At 38.8% G+C, this 15,197-nt stretch overlaps 1 protein-coding gene across 1 annotated transcript in view; it reads right to left on the minus strand.

The window, feature by feature from the left end:
• Positions 1-631: 631 nt before the first annotated feature.
• Positions 632-15,197, minus strand: part of GASK1B (golgi associated kinase 1B) — a 36,757-nt gene continuing 22,191 nt past the window's right edge. Inside the window, exons 3-4 of the mRNA XM_040971327.1 lie at positions 6,618-6,844; positions 632-4,217 (exon numbers count right to left, since the gene is read on the minus strand). Of these exons, the coding sequence (XP_040827261.1) occupies positions 4,010-4,217; positions 6,618-6,844 (435 nt within the window). The 3' untranslated portion in view covers positions 632-4,009. The remainder of the gene's footprint in view (positions 4,218-6,617; positions 6,845-15,197) is intronic.

Here is a 15,197-nt window from a genome sequence, read left to right on the forward strand (position 1 = left end):
TGAAACTTTATTTTGAAGTTTTTTTTTTTTTTCAAAGGCATAGGGACAGAGAGGAGAGAGTACAGGAAAAGTGTCTCACCTGCTGGTTCACTCTCTCTAATGGCTAGAAAGGCCAAGTGTAGGCCAGGCCAGAGCCAGATGCTCAAACTCCGTCTAGGTGTTCCGTACAAGTAGCGGGGACCCAAACATTTGGACCATCTTCCAGTGTTCTCCCAGCTGCATTAGCAGAGAACTGGTCAGAACGTGGAACAGCAGGGATGTGAACCAGTGCCCATGTGGGAGATCAGTGTTGTACGGATTAGAAGTCAACAGCATGGACTATCATTTGCTGCCTTTCGGATCATTACCGCAAGCTGGATCAGAATCCGAGGCAGATCTCAATCCCAAGCAGCCCTGTATGGGATGCATGTATCCCACACAGTAGTTTAACCTGCAGGAATACAAACTCCGCCCCCAAATCTTAAAACCACGAATCACAAATATATTACTGCACAGTGAGAAGTTTATTAAAGTTAGTTTTTGAAAAAAGTATAATAGATTTCTGTGCCAATATAAATTGAAGCTTTTATTTAAGAAAGCAACTTATGAGAGAACCAGTAAAATGATAAAAAAAAAATTGTAAGAATATTTTTAAAGAATTATTTATTTCAATTGAACTTCAGAATCACAGAGAGAGAAGGAGAACAAGAGAGAACAATCTTCCATCTGCCGGTTCACCCCCAAACTGCTACAACAGCAAGAGCTGGGCCCTTCCAAAGCTGGGAGATAGGAGCTTCTTCTGGGCCTCCCACATGGAGGCAGAGGCCCAAGACCTTCGGCCATCCTGGGCTGAACCACATAAAATTCCTATATCAGTCTCATACTAGAGAGATGAACCATCCTGTGTTGTGTCTTTCCACAGACAGTGAATAAATGAATCCACATTTAGGTTTATATTCATTAGACACAATGTAACATATATTTAGATGTACAATAAAATGAACTGTTTATTAAACGCTTTCAGGAGAGGAATATGTGTTTTCTAGATTAAAATATAATAACTTTGTACTTTAGATGCTTAGGGGTATTTAATAAACTTAACTATGAGTGTTGTGAACCAAACCTTAACTTATCATGTCTCATCATCCTAGAAGTATGACACCTGTAAAGACTGAAATTGAGTAGTAAGTATATCTCTTAGGGTGACTTTGATAGTAAGTACTGTCTCATTGAAATGGTCACCAAATTCAAAATTGAGACTTAGACATAATTAGTGGAACACTTCAATAAAAAAAGAAATGAAAGATTGAATCTAATGTACATCTGTTCATTAATTTGCATTACAACTAAAACAGTGCAACAGGAGAATCTCCAAAAAGCTCATGAAAAATGTTTCTTACACAAAATGTATTAAGGGTGTTCAAAATTGTGTCAAAATAAACTTGCTTTCAATATCATTTTTCCATGAACTTTTTGGAATTCCCATTATATATGCTCCAAGAGAAGCCATAATGATCATTAATGATGATATCAAATATATCCACATAAACACGATTCTTAACTAGTCAAGATAGCAGAAATTCCTTATGTTAGTTTCTGAAAGTAACCTACAAAAGAAAATGAATCCCTGTAATTAAAGAAATCACAAGACATTTCATTTCTGATTTTTTATTATACATTTTTTAAGATACATATTTATTCTCATATCATCAGATTGAGAAAAATAAGTCAGTTAGTAATACACTTTTGTGTGTCTGCCAAAGTAGTTTAATCCATTTTACATTTGTTATAAATAAGCCACATACATTTATTTGATTCAAAGCATGATATAATTTGAGTGCATTTGAAATGCACACAGCACTTTCATTATTTCAGTAAGAAAAATGATTTTAGAATTTGACGCCTGGTCTTCAAGCACTCATTATAGAAAAAAAAAAATAATGCATCATGAATTATTCACTGATTATAAACAAAAACATTGTTAAATAATAAGTCCAGACAAACATGTATGTCCTTTCGTTTAGTGCTAAACATTTTGGAATAACAGAAAGCAACATAAAGTCATACATCCTTGTGTGAGAGGACCAGGCTGCCTGAGAGCGGTGCAGCACAGGACAGAAAATTAAAGCCAGCTTCGAGGGGACTAGGATTCTAATCATTAATATTACATTTTGGACTAAGATGCCAAGTTCCTTAAAAGACACGAGAAACTAAATATGCAACCTTGATAAGCTAAGGTGTAAAACAATTTGCCCAAAGAGTTACTGATTCATAAAACAAATGCAGAAAAGGACTTTATAAAGTTCAAGGACAACAGGTACAAGAAAAGACTCAAGAACCAATGAGAACAGGAATATATGGAAGCAGAAAGAAACAGGGCTACTGATGGAAAATCGAAGAGAAGGATGGTCCAAAGATCAGCTTTCCAAGGGCAAGTGTGGCAGTGAAGATGCTAAACATAACACTCTTGAATGAAAGCAAAGAACAGTTCTAATTAGATAAGCAAATCATTCCTTTCTCCTTGACCCATCCTCTCCTGCATTTATCACACCATTTTGACACTTTGTTCCATGCATTGTGATAAATAAGAATGTATAGACACGTTCATTTTTTTTTCCTATGTTAACCTTTCTTATAAACTCTTCAGTAATTCTGATTCACACTGATGTTAAGATACCCTTGATCAAAAGGCAGAAAACGTGTTACACTGTAACGATATCAGAGGGAGCTGAGAGGAAAGAGGATAGGATACATCCTGACACTTTCGGGACAAGAGAAGGACCAGTAAATCAATTCTTCACAGCGAGGACAGTGATGATGGCAAGGTAACGATGTTTTCTCTACATCTGAAACCTCTGTTTGAATTTCTGTGATTCATGTTGACCTTACTGTTCCAGCGACATGAAGACTCAAAACATGAATGCCAAATGTCTAAATCCTGGCAAACTGATTGAAAAACTGACAGAGTTTGGGAATTTCTCGAGGCCTACTATTGTCCAAAATCACAGTTTTTGTTCTAAAATCATGGGCTCTCCCATAGAGGAGCACTAGTCAGTGGCAGGCTTAAATTTTTTTTTTCATATTTCTCACATTGGAAAAAGGAAATGATATATTTAAACAAACTCGATATCTGTTACCTAATGCCAATACTGGGCAATATTAATTGTCAGGTTAAATATAAGTACGCAGAACAAACTTGAAGAAATCCCCTATTGATAATAAAATATACACAAATCACAGCATATCCTTTGTAAATCAGAAAAGTTAAAACATTAAAACAGATATTCTGTAAGTAATGTCAAATCAGTAACTTCCTACCTCAAAATTAATTTTCTAAGACTCTAGACTTAAATAAGACCAGAACTAAAAGAGCAAAAGTAATGCGAAAATTGCTGGATGCGGATGACTTACGTACTGTCATGATAAATTTCAAAAATAGAAAAATACGATTCTTGCTGCTAAGAGGTGGCTGATTTGTTTATAGATGTGAGCAAAAATACACCACTGGGTGTACACATAATCAACTATTTTTATTTGGAATGTTAGCGCAGGCTCTGATGCCTTTGACGATCATGTGTCTCAGTTGTCCAATGTGGGATTGCCCCGGGTGCTGTGAGGGACAGAATACTAAGTACCAATTGCAATAAAAGTTAGAGACCCAAAACATGGCATATAATATGGTTTATTAAAGGGCACGGGCCCTCTGGTGTACACTGTTCTATTAAATCGAATGAAAAAAAAATATTTCAAGTGCTTACTAGGATTAACTGGGAACTTGTCAGTAATCAGAAGACCCACTTGTCAAAATATTAGAGAAAATTATAAGCAAATGTTTTCGAGCAGTATGTTTTGAAAACAAGTCCACATATAATGCCCAAGCCCATCGAGTCTACATGATTAAATTTATTTGCTTTATCTATTGATTGGTGTCGTCTCATTTCCTTAAAAAAAAAAAAGTTAATGTGCTTTGTTTAAAAACAAAACAAAACTGCATAAATACATCAGCCGTCTAGCCAGCAGTGAACTTTTGTCATTCATTCATAGGCAAGACTTTGGCCCCGTGCGCGTTGATGTACGTGATAAGGATCTTGGCTCTCCGTTCTACGACATCAATAAGCTTCTCGATTCCTTGTCTGCCTCCTTGACTCTCCCAATAGATTTTATCCAAAAACAAAGACTGAAGAAGTTTCTGGCGTAAGTGCTGGCTCTTCAAAACAGAAACTGCAGATTCAGGAAACCTGGAAAGATAACATGATATTTCATTTTTAGGAATTGCTGGGAAACATCATCCTTTACCCAATTGCCCTATCCTTCATCTCCCTGGCATAACGCACGCTCTCCAGCGGATACCTCGGGGACAAACATGTCTGTCACTGTCAGACTGACACCTTTCCTAATGTCCCAGAAGGATGTGTTTCAAGTGAACTGAATCTTATATACCAGAGATCTTGACACTCACATCCCACGAATGTCATTGTATGCAGGCAAAAAGAGTCACGGAATTAGAAAGGATACCATTAAGCAGGCAAAAACATTTTTCTCCATTAAGTGTCATTTCACCCACAGTAACTTCTTTAATCTGCCAAGTAGAACAGTATTCTCTAAGTGCCGAGGTGGTGCAATAAATATGAGATGCTAAATGCAATTGCAGTAAAAATCGCCTTCCTGAGTTTAATGTAAAATAACTCACAATATATGTGCTAAAATCAGAATGTATTCATTCAAAAATTTAAAAAAGGAAAACAGCCCTTGATTCAGAGCATCGTGACTGTGAAGTGTTTGTTTTGAAATGGATTTGGCAAAGCTCAAGCGTCATAGCCAGGAAACTTCAGGAAAGCCTAAACTGACTTAGCAGGGTTCTTTCTGAGTTGCCTTGGAACACTGAATTATCTTCTCTTCATCGTAAATACAAAACGGGGAGTCTGCCATCTACATCATCTGAAGAGTTTAGCAAACTTCCTCACTGAAAGTCCTAGGTAGCATTTCGATAAAGCCACAATTTTGATCTCTCCACACTTTCATTTAAAATGAGGATGAGGAGTCACCATTTGCTGTGGCAGTTGGATCAGCCACATGCCGTACTGCAAGTCCTGGGTTCAAGTTCCAGATCTTCTCAAGTTGCATCCCTCTGCTAACGCGCTCCCTGTGGTCAGCAAGTGATGGCTCCAGCAGTGGACTTACTGCCACCTACGTGGGAGACCTGGATGAGTTCCTACCTTCCAGTTTTGGCCTCGGCTAGCCCCAGCCATGGTGAATATCACTGACCGGGAGCCCCATTTGGTCTCTCTAATCAATTTAATTAATTAATTAATTACAGTGGAAGGATAAATAAAAATACTGAAGCTCAGCAACAATATCCAAATAAAATCACTTGCACTTTAAAACTAAAGTGAGAATACACTTGTGTATAGAAAGCAGACTTTGTTAGAAATTTCAGATGTTGCAAACACCTTCTCCAAATTTCAGTGGACACAGTGTGGATGGTACACAGAGCACATGGATGGAAGGAAGCCAAGCGCTCCCCGAAATCCCAAGGGAGTTAGTGCTTAAATTTCCCCCACATGGGAGATTGTGATGATGGTTCTAGTTTATTCCTTCCAAAGAGACAAACTTGGAGACCAACTGAAGTGAATAACAACCTTAACATTCCATTGCCTTGCTGATGAAATGGAAGATGAATCACAAACTTCTCTGTGGTTTGAGCCTTTTCCTGGAATATTGGCTTAGACCGCCCACCATAGCCACCCTGTTTCTTGTCACAATGCCACTTTCTCAGGGCAAATGGAGCACCTGTCCCCTTCTCGAACTGTGCAACATTGTGGGATTGGTGCTCGCCCCATATCTTGGAGAAGGTCCAGTAAGTTTTTGGAAGGATTGCCATGTTCACCTGAGTCCTATCAGCACCAAAACTGCCACAGTTCTGTGTTGTATAATGACCAACAGCAACAGAGCAGATGTGCTCAATGAGTCTGGATGTGGAATTAAATAATGCACAAGACACACACTGTAAAACTCAGTGGACATAGTATTAATTAAGCAGGAACCTTGATGCATGAAGTTTTAATAAACCATGATGTGTAAATTCTAAGGCTTTCTCTAATTTAGCTGGAGCAAAGTGCATGAGATGAAATTGTTAAAGCTTTAGATCTCTTCAGTGACTAACCCTTTCCATAAAGAAATCAAAAATACCCATCTGTCTTTGCCTTCATAGGAATTAATAGGAATATTCAACATATAAATCGGGGATTAGCGGAGTGTTAATTTTTGCTATTCAATGTGTGAATTATATATTCAAAAGAGACTGAACTTCAAAACCATTATTCTGCATAATGCATTTAAAGTACAGTCTTCTTTGAAAAGAATGGATGATTTGTATTCCGCACTCTTTATCTTAAAAGGGAATTAGCTGATTTAAGAAACCCCATAAAATAAACTCAGGAAGTGTTGTCATGACCACTCTAAGTTCTCTTCCTCTTGAGTTTGGTCCCTTTCTCTGGATCTCAATTTCCAGATTTCATATTCACAACTGGTTTCAAGATTAAATGAGTCAGACATAGACTTGGAGTTCTCTCAGGACATTACTACTTACTTAATATAAGTGTAATGTTCTACAGATGTTGTTGCATCACAAAACTTACTCTTTGATGCCTTCTAACAATTTGAAGTTTAAATTATCTTCACTTCTGTCAAAGAAACCTTTATTGTCTATAAAGACCAAATGCCTTGGGTCCTGCTTTCGCTGGATGATGTGTGCCAGAGCGGCAGAGTTTTGGTTGTCACATTTTGGCCTCAGTCCATTCTTTACACAGGCATCTTCTTTGCGGGGTCTGAATCCACAGCAGTTCGGATCTAAACGATTGTAAATCTGTAAAAGGAAAACAAAAATCTCAAGTGCTGAGTAAAAGCAAAACTTGGGAATACTAAAAATGATCAAAGAATTAGTGCTTTCTGACTAGTTCATTTGTCAGCATTGAAGAGAACCAGGCTGGTTTAATTAAAGGCGACTGTCAGAGCGAAGTCCAAGGTTCATATCCTTCTGACTCAGCTGCGAAGAAGAGCAGTTCCAGCTTCTACTAACAGTTCCAGAGTCAGATCATCCAAGTTAGGCATCTCCACCCTTTATATTCAGAGTTCCCACTGACGTCACTATGAACCCATGGCCAGCAGAATCTCTAACTCCCATTCACGAAAAAGACTCCATTGTACTCTTACCAACACAGGAGGCTCTGTCCTCTTCCCTCTGTTATTTTGTGTCAAATGAACTCTGAGGGGCAGGCAAGCTAGTAGTTAAGGAAGAGGTTGCACTGCCTGCACCTATGTTAGAAGTACATGAATTTGATGCCCAGCTCTGTCCTGTGATTCCAATCTCCTGCTAAAGCAACCCCTGGAAAATGGCAGTTTGCTGATAGGATGAGAAGCTGTTCAATACCCATGTGTGGGCTGAATGAATGGTCATCTGAAAGTAAGCTAGACTTTAGCAATGCTTTTCTGTATCCGTTTCTGAGCATCTGATCTCCTAGACTCTTCAAGGACTGTGAAAACACGGGAGGTGGAGAAATGGGTGGAGATTTAATGCCAAGAGAAGAAAAGTGTTTCCTACCATGTACTGAAATTAAGTGGTTTGTCCAACCAGCTTTTAATCTCTCAGAAGACTGTGATGAACTCACAGCTTCCATGACATACTATTGTGCCCTACACACCTAGCAGGTTGTTCCTGAAAACGGCTATGTAAGTCCACTTGAACTTCTCTTCTAGAAAATGTTACCACTCATTCTATTAAGACCCATGCATGGACCTATTGTATGTGTGTGTACAGTCTTGAATGGATGTGTGTGCATGTTTCTGTGCGCATACGTAGCACAGGTGTGGAATTAGATCGTAACACCTGAAATCATGCGAGTTTCCCTTTGTTTTCCTTGTCTTCCAGCCACAGTGAATTATGGCCTTGTGTTATTGTCCTTGTTTTGCACAGCGTATCTACCTCTTCAATCACATTCTCCAACCCCTCTGAGAGTTTTGTTTATAGTCTTCCTTTTGAATTCACATCTAGGATACCAAAAACAATTTGACCACAAACCATAAATCCAGTCCCTGAAAATCAGGGAAAATCATTATATTAAAATTGAGCACATTTCTCCTTACTTTTAAGATTCCTTAACTAGTTTTAAAGCCTGATAAAGCCTATCCTAGGTAACGCTGAATCCATAATACAGTTCCAGTATACTTGTTTAGTGTACGCACTAAACGGCCATACCACTCTACCATTGCAAGATTAAACGCTTGAGTACGCATACATGTATCTACGTTCTTCAACAGCTATCCTACAAAGGATGCTACTTAGAACTCATTTTTGTCAGTTCTACAGTTGTGTTAAGCATCATTTCCACAGCTTGTTCAAATTCACTCCTCACTCTTTAAAACAAAGAAAACCTGCTGTTAAATTGATCTACATCTGAAGATTACTGCTAACCAATAACCACTATTTTCCACAAACTCACTCTTTTCTCTTTTAGGAAAATCCATCTCTTCGGTGTTTACCCAACCATAAATGTATTAAGAAAAATCCAGGTATTCTAGCCAAAAAAAAAAAAAAAAGGTGGTGCTTGTGGTAAAATATTTTTAGAGATATTTCCTTTTATTTTGTACTCTATTTTCCTTTGGCAATGCTAGTTTTTCCTTAGGAAAAAACTGTCTCATGAGTGACTCATGCTGTGGTTCCAGTATCGAAGCAAGGGTGCTTTTGTGGAACGTTGCTGGCTCCCCAGGGCGCACTAGAAATCAGAGCAAATCGAATGACTGTCCACCACTAAGCCAAAACTGCTGTCTTCCTAGCTTCTCTCCCAGACAACAGTCATTGAAGTACTCATTTCCTTATGCCTGAAGAAAGGCAATAAAAATACTTCATGTGCCATTAACGTTGACCATGATAAAACAGAATGGCAGTCCTATACGGTGTTTAGATTGTATTTCATGTTTCACATACATTATTTCCTTTCATCATTGTAGCAGCTTTAAGAAGTGCTGGTTGCCAGTGACAACCTCATTTGTTAAATGAGAAGACTAAGGTACAAAAAAGCTAGCTGTTTTCCCCTAAAATTTCTCAGTTCATGAACCACAGAACTCAGGATTCTAATGTGCCACTTCCAAGAAAAGAAAAATTTTTTTTTACTCTGGGACAGAGTGTTAAGTGATACTGCATTCAATAAATATTGGATGCAAGGGTTTTGGTAGAAACACAAAGAAATTTAGTGTAAAATTTCAAGGAAAAACTCATGAAGGAGAGGAGATTACAGTTGGATTGGAAACAGCCAGGAAACACGCGCTGGAAAATAGGAGTAGGCATGGAAACATTCCTAGCCAAAGAAAGATACGCAGAATTCGAGTGTGCTGGACTGGTGTCTCAACAAGTCGAGTTGCTTTATTGAATTAATACATCGCTACTAGTATTACTATTTTTGCTTATTGGAGAAATGACACTTTTACAAATACAAACAAAATACCAGGCAAGTATTTTACCAGTTAAACAGACAAAATTTCTCAATTTGTAATCAAAACTACTACAATTTTCTTGGAATGTTTCCATTTATCTCACCATGGAGTGACATGAAGTTGCCTGTGTTGTTGGATCACGTGCCATCGCCCATGAAACTCTGTTGCCGGGGGTAGGAGGGATTGGAGAAAGACCATCAGGGAGTCAGGTCCAATAGTGAGTAAGAGTATTCTGTCTTCCTGCCGTTGTCTGTGCCTCTCACGTCAGGATACACTTAAATAGCAGAAGGATGAACTTACGACTGCTTTTGAAGGACTTTACTACTGTATATAGGGGAAATCAGTGGGGAGGAGGAGAATTAGAGTGGAAAATCCTAAGCCTGTGGAACTACATAAAAATTTTTTTTAAAAAATTAAGGTAGCTAAAAGACTCTGCATATGAGAAACTATTAGAAATATGTTTTATGTATGTATTTGCATATAATCGGCTTGCTTTGTAACCCTCTGTTTTACTTACATACATTGAAAACATTATTAGCTATTCTTTAAAAAAAAAAAAAGTGCTGAGTCTACAGGGAATAATAGACAATCTGCTTATAGTTGCATGATCATTTTCTTCTGTAGAGATGGAGCGGAAGAAAGCCAGGGGGAGCGAGACATCAAGTGACAGAATGGAGGCTCAGTGGCGTAGGAAGATGTGTGGGAGCCGAGCGGTGAGTAAAAGACAGTCTCTTCCTACTGGAAGTGGGAAACTTCCATCAGCCCATGTGTTTCTCATTCAATGATTTTAAGTTGCATCAACCGGCATATTTTTCAGCTTGTGTTTTCCCCTACCTCATGAAGGCTCTGACTTGGTTTCTATACATAAGGTTAGATGTAAACATGTGTATTTCCAGTGTAGTGAATGTCATCTTCTGGGTTTTTTTTTCAAACTATTCATTTTTATCATTTGAAAACTGTACCTTCAGAAAGCAAGCTGCACTTACAGAAGTAATATTTAATAAAACATCTAATCAGATTTAATAATTCAACAAATATCTAGCATAATAGGTACTCAATAAATTTTTATTACTGAATGAACTGTAGAAAATTGGTACTCACTTTGTATTTTGCTATACATGAAGTTCTTTTAAAGCACTATCATAGGTCATGAAGAGCCAGATAAACACAACAGCAGTAGCACAGTATGATATAGATTTAATAAAAGTAGTATCTAGTGAACGGAGTAGAAGAAAAAGAAAAACAGGATGGGGCAACAATGGAATGGACTCTGTCAATAATTTTTTATTTTGTTTGTTATTTATCTTTGGTTGACTTGTTTATAAAGGTTTCCTATCACTAACAATAAAATTTCCTACCAATTAAGCCTTGCATAATATGCCGCATATAATTACAAAATAGGAAGCTGCAATGAAATAAGTAACCAAAGGAAGTTCCTTTTTATAATCAGAATTTTTCTAGAAGACTAATCTGAACTCAAGTTACTTTTCTGCACATTTCATTGGGTTTTAGAACAAGCATGCCTAGGAGCAAGTGTTTGTTTCAGCGCTGAGGAGGCCGGTTGCAACACTGGCACCCAGGTTGGAGTGCCTGGTTTAAATCTCAGCCCCACATGGCACCCAGCTTCCTGCTAGCGCTTCCTGCTAGCGCACTGCAAGAGAGCAGCAGGTGGTGGCTGACCTCGTTGGGTCCATGCCACACAAAGCAATGGTGCAGATTAGGCTTTTACTACGTTCCATCTCCAGCCTGGCCCAGCCCCTGCTGTCGTGAGCAACTGGAGAGTAAATCAGAAGATGAAAACATTCTCTCTCTCTCTTTCCCCCCCACCCCTCCTGCTATATCTTTCATTCTGCCTTTCAAATGAATAAATACATATATTTTGTAAGATTACATGAGCTTACTTAGCAAGTCATAATTCACATTAGAAATTCCTTCTATGAATTTATCTTGATGTAAATCAGTGGCACAGTTCATCACGTTGCCGATGGAATGAGACTGGAACCGAATGCCTCAGTCTATAGAAATGCCTGGCCAAGCCGACAGGCCGCCGTGGCCCTGGGGAGTGCAGACAGAGCCTCTTGCTTTGGACGCTCTGCAGAGCCAAAGTCCAGGGTCTTCTCCCTCGTCTGCACCTCTCCCACCTGCACAGCCTCACCTCCCAAAATAACAGATTTCATTTTTGTTCTGGGTTGTCATGACAACAAGTGCTATAAAAATTAGGAAGCATGCAAATGTGACTATCAGAGCAACCGATGAGCAATGAAAAAAAACAAAAAAGTCTGCAATATATACAGGTAGCAGTGGGCAAGGTGCCCTCTGCCTCTGAAAGCAGCAAGCATTGCTGTACTGAGGAGTGACACCTTTAAAAGCAGATACCAGCGTATGCCAGTTCAAGGGAGACATTTTAGTTTCTTCCACATTATACTAGATAACAATTTCCTTGCCTATAAGTAAGTACATTTTGAATGCTATGATGTATTTGGGTGAATTTTCATAGCTGCCTATGTCACAGCCGCATCCTGTCCCTCTGGTTCAGCGTTCACATCAAGCGCTGTTTGTCTGCCACAGACCAGGCAAGTGACAATCTAATTTCAGAGAATGATAATTCATGTTCTATACTTTACACAAGCGGAGTTGCGTGAAAATAGCTCCTACCAGGGGCACACCCACCTTCCTGTAAGGGTTTAAAATGAGTACTCAGATTGACAAAAATAATGTCCACATTTTATGAAATTCTCATTTATGGGATGAATTTAAATTACGAAAATAAATTTCAGATGAGCCTGAAATCGTCTCACTAGAATAAAAATTTGCTTTAAATGTTTTCCTTCAAATGAACTGCAATGCCTTTTAAACTTAAATCATAAGATTACAAATAATCTAAAAACCAGGTTTGTTTACAACTATAAGACTACTGTCACTAGAAATATTTGCTTATCGCAGCATGTACAGTTTTTCAGTGTTGATATAGAGTTTTTGTCAATTTGATTTCCACTATAAACTATATATCTTATTTAAATGAGTTTGAACAAAATAAGTAAAGAAAAGGTACACGCTCAGAGGCAGCAGACAACGGGTCAAGTACTTGGGTCATTGCCTTTGGGAGGCCCAGACTGAGCTCCTGGCTTCTGGCTCCCACCTGGTACAGCACCAAGCACTGTGACATATAAAGATGGGAGAATCTCTATTGCTTCCCCCCCTTCCTCTCTGCCTTTAAAATAAAGAGGTAGATTTTTTTTTTAATGTAAAAAATAAACATCTAAATTTTAATGACTTTTTACACGATATGTACATAATTTGTACATTTGTACATTCTACTTTGTATTTCTGTCTATGCTCCCTGGGCAAGCAAGCAGCCATAAAGTAAAATCTTTCAAAAATCTAGAAATCTGCGAAAGCACTTTGCATGAAAAGATTTGTAATCACCAAAACAATCCAAAATAGGCATTTCCCATCATACTAGAAACGGAAAACCAAAGCAGAGCAGGAAAGTAACCTGGCCAACAGGACAAGTGGCTGGTGTGCAGTTCGACATGAGTCTGTCGGCTGCTCACACTGCTGCTGGCGGAACGAGAGACAAGGTTCTCGCCTTCATGGAGATTACAACCTCCTGCCTTTAAGTACACTTCACTCTGCATCCCCTACAGCAACCAACAACGTATCATGTACCGTGCACTTCCTTGATAAATGGTTACAGGGAGGGAAAAAAATGAAGGAATGAATATGGCTCCACTCAGCTCACCTCTTACAGGCTTTTGTGCTGCAGCCAGCCAGACCTCCGTGATTAGCTTACTCATTGTCTTATCAGAAGTTCAAATCTAATCTTAAAAATTGCAGAATCTTCGAGAATCACAGGAATGTGATACCACTGGAGACAGCAGGCGGTACACAGGGGTGGGGGACAGGGAGAGCAGGGGTGAAGGGAGTGGATTGATTTCAGAAGAGTTACAGTGAGCAGTTTTCCAATGTTTTGACGTCAGGCTCCTTTCAGACTTTCGGAGTGTTGAGGACGCCTGAAGTGCTTCAAAGCTTGTTTCCCATGTTGACATGAAAGCTGTGACATTCCACACAGAGCTGTGACTCCACCTGGGGAGGCTGCACCTTGTATCAGAGAGCCAGAGCTCAAACACAAGCCAAGGTATGACAAGTATTATGGCTCTCAAATCAAAGAAATAAAGAATATTTTAAAATAGAACAGTTAAGAATTTAAAGAATTATGTTTAATTCATTTAAAAAAATAGCTTGTTACATGTTAACATTAAAATATATTTTCAGGAAAATTATCACAGTTTCCCAAAAAAAATAGAAATTGCATCAAACTTTCAGTTTAAGAATGTGTTTCATGAAAAAAAATCGGTTAATGCAACTTACAATTCAAACTATTTTGTTTTTTCTCAATATAGTCATTGCACCGTGAGGTGTGGTAGTTGCACTTTGTTTCATTTTGTCATGTAGGATATTAAAATGATACGGGCTTACGGGTAAAAGTCTAATAGAATTAGTAGTAGTTCTTTTTGCTTCATTAAGTCTCCTCCTAATTGAATCTGGCACTTAATTCACATGTCCTTCCTTGTAAGCGCATTGCAATTTGTCCATTATCGCAAATATCAACACAGTGAGGGAAAAAGCCAAGCATATCTGTTCAATGTTATTATTAAAATAGTTTCAGCCTGTTTAGCTTGCATTCAGTGTGGTCATGGCGAGCAGCAGTTCTTCAAAACTCAAGTGTGTCTCCGTGCTACGTGTGTCCATAAGCAACAACGTGAACATGGTAGGGGAGAGCTTGGAGCAATCAGATTCTTTATCCCACGTCTAGAGTGATGAAATCAGCTCTCACGTAATTCTTATCTCTCTGAGTCTACTTTTTCATAAATATTTCAAATGATGACCTTCACTCTTTCTCTCTCTATAAATGTGTACATATATATGTATGTAGATAGAATATTGCCTTCCCTGTCAGACATTCCATGTAATCTCTCATCTCTCTATCCTAGCTATGTATACGATCAGAATTAGGACCGAAGCCTAGTTGGTCAGTTTCAGCAGTCAGTTGTGTTGGTAAGTTTCAGAAGTCGAAAAAAATACACAGAAAGCATGGAAACAGCCAAAAAATGGCATATCATTGAATAACATTTTTGAATAACAAAATTATAACTGGCTATCAATTAGCAAGATGAGATTTTGATTAAAGCATATTTGACCAAATTCCCCCCTCACTTTGATCCACACTGATAGAAGAACAAATACATCAAGCAATTTCCTAGTCCACATGTTGCACAGATGCACCAATCTCTGAAAATGAATCAGTGCTACCAGTATCTGAGAGAGAACCTAGACAACTGGTAGTAAGCACATATGAAATTCAAGATTGTTTCAACTGGGAAGCAGACAGCTAGGGAATGTGAATGGCCAAAAAGAGAAAAAACAGGTTCTGAAACATGCATCACTCTTAAAAGTGAGTGAAGAGTGCCCAGCACAGTAGCCTGGTGGCTAGGATCCTTGCCTTGCACGTGCTGGGATCCCCTATGGACCCTGCTTCCCATCCAGCTCCCTGTTTGTGTCCTGGGAAAGCAGTCCAGGAAAGCCCAAAGGCTTGGGACCCTGTACCCACGTGGCAGACTCGGAAGAGGCTCCAGGTTCCTGGCTTTGGATCGGCTCAGCTCCAGTCATTGTAGCCACTTGGGGAGTGAATCAGTAGACGGAAGATCTTCCTCTCTGTCTCTCCTTTC

This window comes from Ochotona curzoniae, unplaced genomic scaffold (assembly GCF_017591425.1).
Source record: "Ochotona curzoniae isolate NIBS_2020 unplaced genomic scaffold, NIBS_Ocur_1.0 contig_21, whole genome shotgun sequence".
Taxonomy (NCBI): domain Eukaryota; kingdom Metazoa; phylum Chordata; class Mammalia; order Lagomorpha; family Ochotonidae; genus Ochotona; species Ochotona curzoniae.